Source organism: Beta vulgaris, chromosome 3 (genome assembly GCF_026745355.1).
Source record: "Beta vulgaris subsp. vulgaris cultivar EL10 chromosome 3, EL10.2, whole genome shotgun sequence".
In the NCBI taxonomy this organism is placed as follows: domain Eukaryota; kingdom Viridiplantae; phylum Streptophyta; class Magnoliopsida; order Caryophyllales; family Amaranthaceae; genus Beta; species Beta vulgaris.
The window spans coordinates 11383167-11401606 of record NC_079204.1 but is presented as its reverse complement, the minus strand read 5'-3'; the positions used below and the strand labels follow the sequence as shown (position 1 = coordinate 11401606).

The following is an 18440-nucleotide window of genomic DNA, read 5'->3' as shown; positions in this document are numbered from 1 at the left end:
ACATGGGGTGAGATTTGATCCCATAATTACTATGATCGAAAGTGATACCAATACCAGTATGCTATCACCAACTACTTCCCTTATGGCTAATTACTAGTTGATCTTATCTTTGATCGACTTAGTCAATAGGCTCAATACATACTCTCAAAATATTTAACAATATTCACATGCATTAAAAAAGGTAATGGCTAATTACGACTCTCAAAATATTTAACAATATTCACATGCATTAAAAAAGGTAATGGCTAATTACTAGTTAATCTTATCTTTGATCGACTTAGTCAATAGGCTCAATACATACTCTCAAGATATTTATTAATATTCACATGCATTAAAAAGGTAATAATAGATGTGTTGATCTTGTCAAATTGATTGTAAATTTATAGAAGTAACCAGCAGAGGTGTTAAGTCCTTGTCTTCTTGACTAAAAAAATCGTGAAAGTAAGCAGCATAGAGGTGCGTGGTAGGTCCTTGTCTTATTGACTGATTGTTTCCAGTCATTGCTCGAACTTTTGTACAATCACACATTCACAGATAGCACCCCGAGACCCGAGTCCCCGACTATAATAAGACACACCTCCCAAGTCACAGCTCACAAGCAAGCTTAGGGTGAGTTTACACATTCACACCGGCGAGCCTAATTGATATTTCCCCTTTTTTTAAGTTACAACATTACTCTTTGCCACATTATTTAAATCACTATATTATATGAACGGATGTGGTCCACGCAAGACTAATTCAAGATTATTTATTCATTATCATATATTAATATGAAAGTGTCTTGGTTGAGATGAAATTTTGTAATTTCAATAATGTATTATTTTATTAATTTATACATAAATGTTTAGTTTCTGCATATTTCTTATCAATTTAAGACGTTTTTTTTATCGTATTAATAGTAGTAGCAATTACCTGATTTTCAATATGATAAAATTATATTTTCCATCCTTTGACTTAAGGTTACACTAAATATATATTAGGCCGGTTCCAAATTCAGGTGTACTGAACAACCTTATGCCATAAGATAAAACGACATCATCCAACTTATCTATTAGTTAATCATAAAAGTTGCCTATATTATACAGAATAAGTGACTTTTGTCTTACCGTAAAATCATCTCATACAGGAACTACCAAAGTCAATTCATCATTTTGAACGCTAAACATCGTCCCAAAACTTCTTAGAATCGCCTGTTCCCAACCAAACATTTCCAACTTTACCCTTCCCTTTTTTTCTTTTCTTTTCCGAGACCACCACCTCCATCCCCACATGCAACCACCTCCTCCACCAACCACCAGCAGGCCTTCACCCCACCTCCCTCCACCCCCACCAGCAGCCTATATCCCAATCCCTGCAACCACCAGAAGCAAGCGGCAGAAACCAAAAAAAATTACCTTTTCCACCACGAAAACGTGACATTTCCACCATGGCGGAAACGTTCTGGGAAGACGTTTTCGTGGTGGAAAGGGTAATTTTTTTTGGCGGAAACGTTATGGAAACACACCAATAATGACATAAAAGAGTTTTATAGTAACATGAAACAATTATATTAATTCGGACATGTAAAATGTTATTACACATGCAATAAGTTATGCTTTAACATACTACACCCAAAATGCACTCGTTTTTTTATTTGTTACTTCGTCCGCTTTTGTTTACTTATATCGTTCACATGAATATTGTTTATTTATCTCTCTCCTCTTTTTGGTCCTGCCAACACAAATGATGCAAGTAACAAAAACAGAGGAAGTTACTTTGTTTCATCAATAAAAGGAGATTTCACTACTTGTCAAACCAAACACCTTACATCAATATCTATTACAAAACCCAATGGGAGATGTAGGAAGGTACTCCACCAAGCCAAAAGGCCCAAAAACATAGACAACCTATTTACAATTCAGTAAGCCACTTTCTATCTTTCTCACTTACTCTTTTTGGAATAAAGGCTCAAATTCTACTTAAAACATCATGCTTAATATTTAGTTGTTATTTGTAAAACTCAGAAGCAGAAACATCCATCTCATTGACGAGTTGTAATTATCGAGATAACCTGCTGTATTGCTAGTGCATTCTTTGCAAGCATGGGAAGTTGGAACTACCATTTTTGGCATTTAAAATAGGAAGCTAGAAGCAGATTCACCAACTTCTTGTCTCCATATGCTGCAAAAATGTTCAACAGTGTTCCTTTAGAACATAATTATAAAGGAAAACGAAAGAAAATATTCATCAAAAGTAAACAGTGGTAAATAGAAAGATATGGGGGAGAGTTTACCTTGTTTTAGTTGTCATTTATTTCCAGAATCTAACTGTGTAACACCTCTGTAGTTTCAGTATCGACCGTCAATAGACCTGAATTGAAGTTGATTTTTAAGTAAATCAAAACACAAACGAATAATGTGGAAACAGAAGCAAGCTAAATTAATTTGATGTTTACGTGACTACTTACAATGATATGCTAGGAATGTGTTGAACTTTAGGGTAGTCTTCTCCGTTGGGTTTTTTGCATCTTTCTTCTAGATCTCGGCATCTTCCTATGTAAAGTCTCTGAAGGGTGGTGAGGTTTCGCATTGCTTCTGGAAGTGTTTTGAGGGCAAGACAACGATATATGGACAACGATTGAAGAGATGATAAGCAGCTTATCCATTCTGGTAAGGCTTTTATTCTATCACACCTAAATAGTTCGAGGCTTTGAAGGGAGCTCAAGTACTGAATTCCCTCCGGAAGACTAGTCATATTTGATAGGTATTTGAATTTTAGAATGCGGAGGTTTTGAGGAAAGGAACTCCACAGCATCTTGTTGTCATACAATTCCAATTCTTCAAGACTTGGACAGGCAGGAAATGTCGTCAAATTCGGGCATCTCCCAATCGTTAATTGACGTAGAAAGGGAAATCCGAAACTCTGACGATGATCATCGACCCCTGGTTGGTCCTCTTTCCACCATCCTTTCAACTTTTGCATTCCATATAATCCAAGAGTTAGAAGTGAGGGGAAGAACGTTGTTGTGTCTGCATTGCTTGTGTCGGTGTTGTTGTTCGTCTCCATGTACTCCAACTTATCCATAGAATGAAGAGCAAGTGCTTTTAAATTTGGCAGTTTACTCAGTATAGGCATCTCTTGTAGATTTGAACAACCTTGAAGAGATATATCGACAAGCCTAAAGAGGGAAATGGCCCAGTTATCTACTGCTCTTCCCCACCTTGGAATTGTTGTGCCTTTGTAGTTGTAGATGGTTAATCGCTTCAGATTTGAAGGCGGCTCCAAGGCTTCCATTGCAGCTTCATCATGGTCTACACATCTACCCGGTTTATTCTCAAATGAGATCCCAACTCTCGTCAGATGTTTCATGCTCTTCAAATACCCTCCGCTCTTCTCAATCATGGCTTCTGGTCTTCTATAATGTTCACCAATTTTGATGCTAAGCTCTCCTCTTATCTCGGTGAGACATTTGAGGGCTTTAAGCTCATCATGATCACTGTGAGCAGTTGAATTTTCACCACCCACCACGAAATTCGGTAGCACTTTAAGACTAGTCAGCTTATCCATGCCCGAAGGCATACAAATCAACTTATCACAACCACTTAAATCCAAGTGACGAAGTTTAACCAATTGGCAAAAATCTTTTGGCAACGCACTCAAACTTTTGCAGCAACGTAGAAGTAATGTCTGCAAATTATGTAATTTTTTAATCTCATCTGGGAGTCCCACAAGATCTTCATTATAAGACATATTAAGATACCTTAAATGCAACAACTTACCTATCGAACCTGACAGACTTCTAATACCTAAACTAGACAAGTCTAACACCCTTAGAAATATCCATTTTTCTACATATGTATCCACGGCAAAAGATGTTTCCTTAGACGAACAAAAAAAAGAACGAAGCTTACTACTACCTATAGCGCTAATTTGTGGACATTTATCACCGATATAACGTATATGTCGAACTTTATCTTCCAAGTTATCGCTAATGGAGTGCGTCACGTGAATTTCCCCTTTCGTCACATTTTGAGCAACATCGTGCAACAAGTCATGGATTTTAATAGGATTGACATCACTATCTTTATATGTCGTCACTTTCTTTTCAAAGAAACATCTGTGCAACAAAATCATAAAATGTTCCATGGCAGCATCTTCTATACTTTGGCCTTCGTCTAACGGCACAACGAATCCATGGGCTATCCAAAGACTAATCAGCATCTCCTTCTCTATTTTAAAATCCTTGGGAAACACTGCACAATAACTAAAACAAGCCTTCATTGAGGGTTCAAGATTGTGGTAACTAAGTTCTAATACAGACATGATATCATTATCACCCTTCCTAATTTCTGCTAATCCAATGTTTTCAAACAATTGCCACTTACTAATTTCTTGACCATATAGTAGACTTCCTACGACCCTTATAGCAAGAGGACTTCCATAACATTTTTCAACAATATTTTTCCCAATCTCAACGAATTCGTGAGAGTATTCATCAGTTTCTGATCGTTGTTTAAATGCCATCAATTCAAAGAGTTGCCATGAATGTTCCTTAGACAAACCTTTTAACTCGAACGTATGCTTGCTTCCTATGATTTCTGCCGTCCTTTTAGAACGTGTGGTAACAACAATCTTACTACTCCGATGACCCAACATTAAGAAACTTTCCAACTTAAGCCACTTCTCACGATCCTCATTCCATACATCATCAAGGACAAGTAAGTACTTCTTTCCTCTTAATTCCTGTTGAAATTGATATTGAATCAATTCCATCGAGGTGCGATCAATTTTTTGCCGAGTAGTTGATTCTAAAATCTTACAAAGGACTTCGTTCTCATCAAAGCTCTCCTCAATGTGATCAGAGACACAAACCCAAATCCTAGTAGGAAACTCCTTTATAACATTTTCATCATCATACAAAAGTTGCGCGACAACAGTTTTTCCCATCCCTCCAACACCTACTATAGTCAAGGAACAAAAATCTTCATTCACATTGGGATTTAGTAACAAATCTATGATGGCCTCCTTATCATTCTCCCTCCCAACAATCTTATGTGGATCTACATAAGAACAAGTTCCGAGATCTGTTCTCCTACTGATAGGTTTGTAGTCAACATGAAACCTATATCGGTTATGGATATGGGCAACATCATCTAACCTCTTCATAATGTTCTTAACCTCACGAGATATCCTGTAAGCTTGACCTACCTGGTTCTTAGAAGAGAAGAAGCAACGTACCTTTTCAAAGAACTTACCGCGCTTGCTTAATGGTTTAAGTTGTTTGTAGCTCAGCCAGTGTATGAAGCTCATCAAATAGATCATCAGCATCATAAACAGCATCCTTGAGCTTCTCGGTGAAGTCTTGTTCTTCGTTTGATAGCTCTCGCTTAGCTTCAGCTACATCAAGGAGCACTTTCTTGATGGTCGACACATTGTCTTTGAGCTCTTCAAGTTGAGATTTGTAGCCCCACAAGTCGCAAATCTCTTTGATCATCTCACTCCCAATCGCTTCCATAAGTTTTTCAGCAATCGAAATTCCGAACTCAGCCATTGAGAGATTTTTCAAGGAGTGAGGGAAAGCAAGAAATGGAATTAGCAACACAAAGGATTGCTATTTATGGTTGAATACTTGGATGGGTGGTGATGAGTTATATATGAGGCTATTTATAAATTATAAAGAGTGATATTTCAGTTTCACACTGGAATCTTTGCGTCACTATTTTTCTGAGAGATTCTTTGCTTTACTCAGGAACGTAGAAATCACAATCCAGCTAGTGTCCTGTGTTCCTAAGATGATTAACATATTGCTTAACCGATACAACAACGTATAGCTTTCTGCACTTTCTAAATGAGTTTCCTATGCTATTTTCTCCATTGCGTATTTGCATCATATGGTAAAAAAAATTTCATCCAATGTGTAATCTACCACTAGAGATACAATAAACAGCGCGTTTTGTGTGTGACCAGCCACACGCGAAATTACAAGTGTGGCCGCACGCAATACCCTGTCAACCCGTCGGCTCATTTTCAAATGGTCATATCTCACTCGGATCTCATCGGAATCGAGCTTTTGACCAGGCTTGGATAGCTATCGAACCGAATTTTCATCTCCAACTTGAATCTTCCCAAAATATTAAGTGTTCTGTGAGATATGGCCTTTTGAAGTTGACTCTTATGCACAAACTCTTATGAACAAATGGAGTTAATTTTATGAGTATGTAGTTACTTTTAACAATAAAAGGATGTCACTCCTATAAAGAAATTTGGTTACTCTTAGAAGTAAAATGGAATTACCTATGTGAACAAATTACAAATATGGCTGCTCATATGATTAAATGAGTTTACTAGTATATAACTCTTTATGAACGAATGAGTTTACTGTTATTAATAAGTGAGGGTTACTTGTATGAACATTTTTTTACTAATACGAATAAAATGGGGTTACTGATATAAACAAAATGAGGTACGGTTACGCATATGATTAAATGGGGTTACTAGTATGAATAAGTGGCTTACTCTTGTTGAACGAATGGGGTTACTCGTATTAATAAGTAGGGGTTTACTTATATGAACAATTGGGGGTACCGATGCAAATAAAATAGGTTTACTTATGTGAACAAAATGAGGTTATCGGTATGAATATATAGGATTACTCTTTATAAACGAATGAGGTTACTAGCTCGTATTAATAAAAAGGGGGTTACTTGTGTGAACAATTGGGGTTACTTGTATGATTAAATGAGGTTACTCGTACAAATAAATGTGGTTAATAGTATGATTAAACGAGGTTACTTATAAGATCAAACAAGGTTACTCATAAAATTAAATGAGGTTACTCATAGTATTAAACGAGGTTACTTCAACAATATTTTAAGGATACTCTATAATATTTTAAGGTTACTCATATGAACAAATGAGAATACTGGTATATGATATGGTATGAATAAATAAGGTTACTGATATGAACAAAGGAGGTTACTCAGATGAAATCCCCAAATCGAAGCAAACGTTAAACTAACTTTCATTTAAAATCCCCAAGTTAACTTATCCAATTCAATCTTAAAACTCTTTTCCTCTCAAAGATAACAATTTAGAAAATAGAGAGAGAAAATACAAGATAGATATCAAATGCAAGAGTTTTTCAGAGATTGAAAAGAAAGAGAAGAAGAAGAGAGAAAACGAGTGAAGCCTCCTTCAATGGAGGAGAGAGAAAATGTTAAAAAGTATTGAAGAGGTCCAGGGGAAGTAATGCCGTCGTCGGCTTCAACCCTGAGAGAGAAGAGTTTGGTATGTAATTCAGGGATAATCACGCAGGAGAAGAAGCGCTAATTTCCACCTGAGCTTATATATGTGTCGGCCACATGCGAAATTTCTAATGTGGCCGGCCGTATATAAGAATTTTTGTAAAAGTAGTGGAGTCCAACTCAACCGTATTAATAATTTTTAAAATCTTCTACTACCTCTGGTTTATACTATTTGCAACGATATGACATAAAGTGTGAGTTGAAAATGTTTAATCGTTGCAAATAATATGAAATGAAGGTAGTATTTCTTTTATACTACTTACCAAATAGGTAAATATACTACCTCTGTATTTCTTTAGTTGCACCATTTGCGAGACGCTTCTTTAAACGTTAATATCTCTTATTTGGTGTAAGTAAAAATTAAAAAAATTTGATATTTGGAATCTTTGCATCGAGACGAATCTAACAAGATCCCACTTGACATGTTTTTCTTATATAATGATGCGAGATAGTTTAACAAAGTTGGTTGATGAATAATGACACAAAAGCAAATGGTTAAAAAATACGGAGGTAGTATCAATCTCCCACCATACAAGGTTTTACGCTTGTCAATGTCTCTAATTATATGGAGTTTTAGTAAATATATATAAAATTTGGTGTTTTTTGATATCTATTTTTTTTTAAAAATGGTATCTTTAAGGTACATAACGAGAAATTTAACAAGACCCTACATGACTTGACTATATTTTTTATGTTTCAATAACAAAAGATAATCAAAGGAGCGTAAATTGTGTCAATAGTGTAAAAGTACAAATGATGTAATAAAAGAAAAAGAAGAAAAGATTAGTCTTGCCTTTTAGTGTGTAGCTATGGGTTTTGTTATACTTCATGTTGTAGAGTCGACAATCAACACAATATTTTAATTTTTAAGAAAATTTGCCAAAAGAAACCTTTTATATATATCACATTTTGTGAGAGACAACCTTTTAAAATTTTTTTGGCAAATTAAGACCTTAAATGTAATTTTTTTTGTGAGGAACAACCTTGATCCTTTTTTGACATTGACCAGCCGGTTACCGACGTTGACTTGTACTTTGCTTAATTTCAGCCATTTTCCCTTCATTTCCCCCTAATTGTTACCCATAATACCCTGCATCATCTTCAACCCTCACACCGCCAGCAAAACTAACTGCTAGTCATGCCCCGCGATGCTCCCACCGACAACCACCATTCATCCCAAAAAAAACATCAAAACCTAGAAAAATACTACACCACAACCAACATTTGAACCCAAAAAACACCATCACCACAAAAAGCACATACACTACCATTTGAACCCAAAAACAAACCACCACACCACCTTCAAAATTCAAACCCACTATTCAAACCACATCCGCCATCAAATTCGAACCCCAATTCGATTCGACATCACAATCAAATTTGAACCAAATCACTCAAAATGCACCACCACCACCAAGTGAAATGATTTAAATAAGGAGAGACATATATATATATATATATATATATATATATATATATATATATATATATATATATATATATATAATATATATATATATAATATATATATATATATAATATATATATATATATATATATATATATATATTGGGTTTGGTTTTCGATGTTGGTGGTGGTGGTGATGTGGTTGACATTGGTGGGTTTAGGGTTTGGTGAATAGAGAAACAAATTATGGGTCTGGTGGTTCAAGTGAGGTGAGTGGGGGTCGGGTGGTTCAGGTGGGTGGCGGTGAGGTCAGGTGTGGTTCAGGTGGGTAGGGATGGGAAAGGGTTCAAATGAAGCAAAACCCGAGTCACAAGCAACTCACGTGACTCACTTATGTGAAAACTGAAAACAAGGGTAACTTTTACCATTTTTAGGGTAACTTTATATACTTTAGGGGTAACTTTTGCCTGTTTTAGGGTAACTTCATTATATTAAGGATAACTTTATATATTTCAAGGCCAACTTTATATATTATAAGGGTGACTTTTAGTACGTTTAGGATAACTTTATTATGTCATAATTAATTTTCATCTTTCTAGGGCAACTTTGAGTATTGTAAGGATAACTTTGAATATTATAAGGGGAACTTTAACTAATAGTATTACAGTAACTTTTAAGTCTTGATATCCCCCTACCTTCTTCTTCAACCTTCATCTTCTTGAACCTTCTTTTTCTCCCTCAACTCTCATAATAAAAAATCAGGATACCAAAAATCCAGCGATACACAGAGAGAAATCGAGTTCATCGAATCAAGGCATCATATAATACTGTTCTTTTGGTGCTTCATATACGATTGAGTGGATTAGTGCATTCAATTAAAGCTTAGATTTAATTGCAATGTCGATTTTCTGTAATTCGATTCAGGAATGAAGGTTTAATTGAAGAACAAAACAATGGTGGCGCCGAGGATTCTGATTGGAGGTGGAGGAGATGAAGCGAGGTTCCGAGACGAGGAGAGCGTGAAACTCGAGGATTCTCCGTCAAGTAAGAAGCCTCGATTAGAAGATAGGTTTCCATTGACGAGATGGGAGCTCGTTGTTGCTATGGCGGTGTTCTTTGTTTTCGCCATTGGTTTGTTCAATCCACAACCCACAAGTTTTCTAGGGTTCGAATTCAAGCATTATTAGAATATATTAATTCATCTGAAATGGCAGATTTTGCCTTTGAATTATGCATACCTACCATGAATTTGCTTAAGTTTCTAGAAATCAAATGGTGAGAGGAAAGAGAAAATGGAGATTCTCCAATGTTGTATGATGAATTTGTGGTCCGGAGAGAGAAAGGGAATTGCAAAAGTTGGGTCGTGGTCTTGTGCATGACAGTAATGGCACACAATAATTCCCAGCCGCAGGATCATCTAATTAAGTTATTCAATGGCCTAGATCTTCTGTTTTCAGTTTTCAACTTTATGAGTGTTTTCACTATATTGACCATTTTTTCATAAATTAATTGTATAAGCGTTAGGTCGACATTAATTTAGTATAGACCCAAGTTCATATAAGTTTTTAACCATCTGCGTACGTACGTGCATAATGACCATTGCCCATTAATTAAAGTTGCGACATATCTTATGAAAAGGTTGCCTTGAAACAACTTTTCCATGAATATGAAAAAGCTATTATTCCGTTTTTGTTTGCTGAAATTCGATTAGACATTGAAATCCGCGGTGATTGTTACATAATCAATACAAGTTTCTCAATGAAAAATTCTATCTGATATTCCATTTTTGAAAACAACTTTTTCAGGAATATGAAAAAGCAATTATTCCATTTTATTTGCTAAAAATTCTATCCGATATTGAAAACCATAGTAAATGGTACATATTCTATAGTAATTACAAAAATTATTAAAAGAGATGGTCTAATTTTAATATAAAAGTAGACCTAGTTACTAAATGGATTAAACTAGTCATCGGAACAAACTAACCTAGTTACTATTGGGCTAATTTTCCTTTTAATATTGGGCTTACCATTGCCTATAAAAGTAGACGGTCTTTTACAAGACAAACTCTAGTAATTAATACCAAATTCCTCAATAAAAGGATATGTTGACAATACTAGTTTTACTAGATTTACCTAGCCTTTTGTTATTAAGCACTACAATAAAGTTGCCTTAAAACAGATGCCCTTCTTAAACATCGTCACCTCATTGAAGATGCTTATGTCCATGGGGTTGTGGAGAAACGGAAACAGATGCCCATGTCATAACTCTATTGAGTGGCCACATGAAACAGTGTTGTGGAGGAATTGTGATTGCGAGACTATGGGTGTTATTGCTCCAAACATTACAATGTGCAACCTGGTTGCTAGTTGGAAGTGTTAGATATTGTGAAACCCCATAAAGATATAACAATAAATATTGAGAATATACGGTATCCTAAAGATATGATAATATCTTTAGGATATGTTATTATCTATGGAAAATATTATGTGAAGAATATTTCTAGTAAGTATTAGAAATAATATATCTTTTAGAGATAATTACCTAGTACGAGGAGTCCTTTATACTCCTAATATATATAATGTCTTGCATAATAAATTATGAGTACATTATATATAGAAGTATAAAGGACTCCTCTTACCAGGTAATTATCTCTAAAAGATATCTTATTTTTAATATTTACTAGAAATGTTCTTCACATAATATTTTCCATAGATAATAACATATCCTAAAGATATTATCATATCTTTAGGATACCGTATATTCTCAATAATAAATCTATGCAAAATATATCCTAGATCAGTGAGAAAAGTTGTCCTAAATATTATCTAGCATGAGGAAACTTGACAATAAGATGATTATGAAGGGGGGCTTTCTGGCTTGGTGTATATGGGGTCAAAGAAACCGATGGGTTTCTCAAAGCAAATGGACTTCAAACCAAGTCCTCATTGATCGTGTGATAGGACTGGTGGCGGAGTATGGCACTTATACAGCTTATAGTAGTGAAAGTTCGGTGTATTGTTTGGATTTAGAGGGTGTTTGGTATGGAAAATCTTGATGTAGGAAACGGATTCAATTAAGCATTTCCATTTCTAATTGTTTGGTATGAGTGCTAAGTAACAAATACCGTTTCCGGAGGGAAACAAAATTCCCCCATTTGTTACCCTTATCAAACTAGTGGAAACAAATCACGCACGTTTCCTTCCTCAATCATAAACCTCTCAATTGTTTCCATTCCACTAGGATACCAAACAACTATCAAAGGTAACGGTTATTATTTCCATTTCCCCTCCTTATCCAAATCCTCTTAAGCCTAATCCAATCTGATTCGAATAAAATTTGAATCTTAATTTTTCAATCCAAATCCAAATCAATTAGAGTTTGAGTCTAACCAATCCAATTTGAATTTTCAACAACTAGATTAGATCCGATCCGAATTATTTAATTTTTTTAAAATCTATCTTTTCGATAAAATAAATTTGACGCGAGCATCAAATAAAGTGTTCGATAATAGAAGTAAATTATACAATCCCATAATAAACTATAACAACTAATAAGTCATTAGTAACTCATAATTAATTACAAACTCATATCTTAATACAATAGAAGGTTCAATAATAGCATAACAATAGGTTCAACTACACAACAGGTTAAACTTTACAGCACCAAGTTATGGTTTAACTTTTAAGGGAAGGGAAGGGCTAACAGAACATTTAGGCTTTTTCATAAATAAAAAAGTATCACTTAAGCTCAATCACAAATATAAATTATAGAGCCTATTTACTATTCAGTTATTTTGGATTTTTGATCCAATTACCCTCAATCCAATCCAATCCGAAAATTAAAGCCGATTTTTTTTAAAAAAAGAAGCAATCCGAACATAGTCCGAGTCCAATCCGAATTAGTAATTCGCTTTGGATTGTATTGGATTTCGGTTTTTGTTCGAATAACTTTCACCCCTAACTGCTCGTATATATCACCGTCATGGGTCGAAAGCTGCCAGTCCCAAGACATGCATGGGTAGCCCCTCCTGTGGGCATTGTGAAAATCAATGTCGATCCTACCCTAACGATAGAAGGTTGGGTGGGTATTGGTGTTGTTGCCCGTGGCTCTAATGGTGGTGTTTTTTTTGCGGCTTCGAGGCATACGAAAGCCTTTTAGGTTCCGGAAATAGCTGAAGCAAAAGACGTTGTGATGGTTGTTCGGTTAGGTAAACGTTTGGGCTAAAGGATGCCATCCTCGACTCAGATTGTTAAGGTGTTAGCAATTGTCTGTCGAAGAGTGTTACCTTCCTTTCGGATCTAGATTATGTCCTCTGTGATGTTCTCTTCATGTACTTCTTTTTCCTAACTTTATAACTCATCATTTAGCTAAGCTAGTTCCCTTTAGTAATGAGCAAATCTGGGAAAACCACTCCCTATGAAGTAGCACGCTATGTACTCATGGACAATTTGTCTATAAATTGATGGTAGCTTACTTTTCCCCTCAGAAAAAAAGTGGCCTTAATACAACTTTTCCAGGAATATGAAAAAGTTATTATTCCATTTTAATTTGCTAAAAATTCGATCCGACATTGAAAACCATAGTAAATGGTACATATTCATGTTGATAATACTACTTTTACTAGATTTATTTTGATAAGAATAAACCTTGACAAGTTTTGGAGAATAAAGGAGACTCAACTTGCCAAGGTTGAGAATCGTTCCCAAAAACCTCTTGAAAATAGGAAAGTTACTCAAGACTGAGTTATCTCTTACTCTCATACTACTTTTACTAGATGTGCCTAGCTTTTTGTTATTAAGTACTACAATGAAGTCCATACTTGTTCTCTGCAAAACACCTACTTTAATAGGTAATACTAGTATATCTCAATTCGACAAGTATAAGCTCTAAAAGCAATATGGTCCATTCAAGTGAATACTACTCCCACCGTCCCAAAATATAGTTCTTGTTTCTTTTTACATAGTCTTCAAGACGTACATTTGACCTACAATATCTTCTATTTCGTATTAGTAGAAAATATAAAAAGTTTATATTATGAATGTACACATCAAGCCGAATCTAACAAGACTTCACATGAATATGTTTTTTTTATATACATTAGTGAGAGTATGTGATCAAAGTTTTTAAAATTTGACTCTCGAAATAAAAACATAAACTATATTTTGGAACGGAGGGAATATTAAATACAAATATATACTAAGGATGAAGACATGTCTATATAACCCAATAGCACACTTCTATAGAAACAAAAAGGATGAGACAATCTGATAAAATGAAGGGGTGGAAAAACTGCTTAATTCACATAATCACATATCCGCTTCACTGTCATTATTTATCCTTGTACAGAATTGAGTTGGTCCATATTACGAATTGGATGAAATTTTCTTTAATACAAATCAACAAACATTTATACTATAAGAAGGCCTTAGAATTAAGTTTTATCTTGACAAATGGGACTAAAAGTTGGTACAGTACTCACTAGATTCACCAGGAGCCTTGTCTACTTGAGTTAACAAAAATGGAAACAGGAGCCATGAGTGACTTAACAAACTGATTTCGCAGCTTCAATAACTGCCTCAGCTGTGATACCATACTCCTTGTAAATTTTTCCAGCTGGTGCACTCTGTCCAAACTTGTCAATACCGATGGCCTTCCCCTTCGACCCCACAATCTTCTGCCATCCGAAAGTTGATCCAGCTTCAATGCTTACTCTTGCTGTAACTGCAGCAGGAAGGACGCTCTCCTTGTATTCATCGGATTGCTGATCAAACAACTCCCAAGATACAAATGATACAACTCTAACAGATTTTCCTTCTTTTCTTAGCTCATCACCAGCTTTAGCAGCAATTTCCAGTTCCGAACCAGTTCCAATCAGAATAACATCAGGCTTGTTACCTGAAGAGTTGTCTGTGATAGTGTACCCTCCTTTCTCAACTCCTTCAATGGAAGTTCCAGGAAGGTTGGGAAGTTTTTGTCTAGAAAGAGCAAGAATAGATGGTGTCTTTCTGTTTTCAACAGCAACTTTGTATGCACCAGCAGTCTCGTTTCCGTCAGCTGGGCGGAGCATTAGAATGTTGGGCATTGCACGGAAACTTGCCAAGTGCTCAATGGGTTGATGAGTGGGTCCATCTTCTCCGAGCCCAATAGAATCATGGGTCATAACATAGATGACTCCAGCTTCTGACAAGGCTGAGATTCTCATTGCTCCTCTCATGTAGTCAGTGAATACAAAGAAGGTAGCACAGTAAGGGATGAATCCTGGGCTGTGAAGAGCAATGCCGTTGCAAATGGCTCCCATTCCGTGCTCTCTAACACCAAACCGAACATTCCTTTCTTCAGGTGTGTCCTTTTGGAAGTCTCCAAACATCTTCAGTAAGGTCATGTTAGAAGATGCAAGATCTGCACTACCACCAAGGAGTCCTGGAAGAACCTTTGCAAGGGCGTTCAAGCACTGTTGTGATAAGTTTCTGGTTGCATCACCTGGGGTCTCAGGTGTATAAGTCTGCAGAAAGGGGAGTAAACATTAGCAAATCTTGCCATTTTAAGCTAGGAAAGGGAAATTTTTAAGTGGCTGCTCACAGGAAGTGCTTTCTCCCAGCCAGCTGGCAATTCACCAGTAATGATAGACTTCAACTCCGCTGCTTCAGCAGGGTACTTCTTCTCGTACTCTGCGAACTTAGAATTCCACTCAGCTTCCAAGGAGGCACCCTCAGGAGTATGGCGGCTCCAGTGCCTGTGAAATTCGAGGATTATAACACAAATGTCGGCATCAAATAAAAGCGTTCGGAAATGCATTTGAGTGTTGCTTACTTCTTAACTTCCTCTGGAACGTGGAATGGCTCATACGGCCAGCCCAGGTTTTGCCTCGTAGCCTCAACTTCCTTAGCACCCAATGCACTTCCGTGTACACTGTATGAGTTTGACTTGTTAGGAGACCCAAAACCGATGGTGGTGGTAACCTGCATATACAAAATAATTTCATCATCAGGCAAAAAAGAGTAAACAGCAAAAGCCTTACAAAAGATGCAATTAATAGAACGCAAAGGACCTTGATCAGAGTGGGTTTGTCAGTGACTGACTGAGCTTCCTTGACAGCAGCACGAATTTCATCATACCCTGTGTTACCATTCTTGACCCAGATAACATGCCAGCCAAGGGCCTCAAAACGCTGATCAACGCTCTCAGTAAAGGCTATGGCAGTATCACCATCAATAGAAATGTGGTTATCATCATAGAATGCAATCAATTTCCCAAGCCCCCAGTGACCAGCAAGGGAGCAAGCTTCCTGCGCAATTCCTTCCATTTGGCAACCATCACCAAGAATGACATATCTGAAAGTTCACAAAATGCAGGTATAATAATCTTGTAGCTTGCCAACACGAAGAATACAAATGAGAAGATCGAAAATATTAGTCTTACGTGTAATGATCAATGATTTCAGCATCAGGCTTGTTGAATCGAGCAGCCAAATGCTTCTCTGCGAGGGCCAAACCAACTCCATTGGCAATACCCTGACCAAGTGGCCCTGCATAATTTCAAATGCAATGAGATTACCATCCACTGGGGTTTCCTCAATTTATCACTATCATTACTCAATATTTTATTGGAGTTTCTCATTGTCAAGTAAGTTGTCAAGGTTTAATCAATAGAAATGAGGCCAACCAGTTGTAACTTCAACTCCAGGTGTCTCAAAATTCTCTGGGTGACCAGGAATTCTGCTTCCCCATTGGCGGAAAGTCTTCAAATCCTCTTCCTGTTACAGTGGTTCACATAATGTACAAAACCTTAGATGAATGTATAGGATAAACAACGATTATGGGGCTAATTATGAGCATTAATTATAGAATTGGTATCCTAAACTTGTAATAGTAGCACAATAGATAATAATAAGTGACTGAATTTATAATAAAATGGCTGGAATACAACTTTCTTATGGACAGTTTTGAAGTGTGACTCTGCTGAATTCAGAAGTTATAGCTTGCATTATAATGCCTTGCAAAGATTCAAAATAAGTTCCTTGAGATACAATTCAGTTAAATCCGATCCACCTAATTTGAGGACCTCTAACTAGGGCGGGAGATCCTGATACGACCTGATAACACGACACGAACCCGACCTGAAATTACTGAGAGAAATACGAACCTGACACGAAAACGAATGACATGAACTCAACCCGATTAATTACTATGCAACTATTCTACTGTTTATATCAACTATTCTACCGAAATCAACACGAAACCAAACACGAACACGACCTACTGACACGAATTGCCAGCTCTACCTCTAACTACCTCAAACTACATGCGATTTAGTTTTCTAGTTTGAGGTACTTTTTTCGGATTATATCGCATAACCTCATCATACAAATTCAGTAAAAATTACATGAGATAAACAAAAAAAACTAGAAAACTAAATCGCATGTAGTTTGAGATTACAATTTTATTGAAACTATCGTCTTAATCTTTCTTATAGGAAATGAAACTAGGCAGACTCTATAGAATGGCTTCATAATAACACTAGGGATACATTCTCTTCGCCTTAATTTTGCTAACTGAACTTATCCGAACTAATTTAAACTTATCGAAACTTACTAAGAGGGCGTTTGGTATAGAAAAACTTGATGTAGGAAAAGGATTCAAATAAGCATTTCCATTTCTAATTGTTTGGTATGAATGTTATAACAAATATCGTTTCTAAGGGAAGCACCAAATTATGTTTCCTTCCTCAATCATAAACCTCTCAAACCTCTCAATTGTTTCTCTTTCCATTCCACTAGAATACAAACAACTATTAGAGGTAACAATTATTATTTTTATTTCCCCTCTTTATCCAAATCCTGTCCATTCCGTTTCCTTTAATCATACCAAACGCCCCAAAACTTATCGGAACTTATTAGAACTTATCGAAACTAATAAAAAAAGCGATCAAAAAACTTAAGATCTAGTGACAAATAAAAGAGTAAGACGAGCATAAAATTATAAAGACTAACCGTGACACTGTCATAACCAGCAAGGTGAAGAAGAGCATACTGAAGCATACACCCATGACCCGCAGATAAAACAAAACGGTCACGGTTAAACCAATACGGGTTTTTGGGATTATAGCGCATAACCTCATCATACAATATATGACCCATGGGTGCACAACCCATGGGCAAACCCGGGTGCCCCGAATTCGCCTTCTCTACCGCATCAATAGCCAAAAACCTTATAGTATTCACAGACTTCTCAACCACCTGATCCTTCTCCGTCGTCTCCAACGCCTCCACAGCCGCAGCCCTCACCACGATGGCGCGTGACTCCACGCGCCCCACTCCCCCCACGCGCCGCCGTCTTGACTTTAGTAATAGCGCCCCGTTGACTTTGGAGTTTACCGGAACAACAATCGAGGTGGCGGGGGTGGTTTTGGGGTGGGAGAGGATGGTTTGATGAGAGAGAGTGAAGGATGATGAGGCTGAGGCTGCCATTGTTGTTTAGGAGAGAGAAAGTGTTTTTTGGTGGGAGAAGAAAAAAAAATGAAGAAGTGAAGAAATTAGAGTGTGTTGTGTTGTTATGAGAGGATGAAGTGGGGTCTGAACAAATCTTGTTTTTTGAATAATGGATGGCCGTTAAAAGGAGGGAGAAAAGAGGGGGACCCACTGGATGAGGGTAATCGTGACCGTTGGTTGTGGGTAAGAAATGAATGGGTTTTGTGTTTATTTTCGAAAGTGAAAATAATAGAGGAAGCAATGGTAACCACCACTTCTTG

The 18440-nt window shown here is 36.5% G+C and overlaps 2 protein-coding genes across 2 annotated transcripts; both read right to left on the bottom strand.

Moving 5' to 3' along the window:
- Positions 1 to 1732: 1732 nt before the first annotated feature.
- Positions 1733 to 5605, bottom strand: LOC104888695 (putative disease resistance protein RGA3). Its single transcript, XM_010673729.4, has 3 exons — positions 2447 to 5605; positions 2273 to 2349; positions 1733 to 2160 (listed from the first exon to the last, which is right to left on the bottom strand). Exons 1-2 carry the CDS (start codon positions 5317 to 5319, stop codon positions 2328 to 2330), a joined length of 2895 nt encoding a protein of 964 aa, XP_010672031.2. The 5' UTR covers positions 5320 to 5605; the 3' UTR covers positions 1733 to 2160; positions 2273 to 2327.
- An 8356-nt stretch (positions 5606 to 13961) lies between these two features.
- LOC104888662 (transketolase, chloroplastic) lies at positions 13962 to 18213 on the bottom strand. The gene is made up of 7 exons (XM_010673689.4): positions 17683 to 18213; positions 16356 to 16446; positions 16113 to 16218; positions 15742 to 16024; positions 15504 to 15652; positions 15273 to 15426; positions 13962 to 15195 (listed from the first exon to the last, which is right to left on the bottom strand). Exons 1-7 carry the CDS (start codon positions 18157 to 18159, stop codon positions 14236 to 14238), a joined length of 2220 nt encoding a protein of 739 aa, XP_010671991.2. The 5' UTR covers positions 18160 to 18213; the 3' UTR covers positions 13962 to 14235.
- Positions 18214 to 18440: the final 227 nt, after the last annotated feature.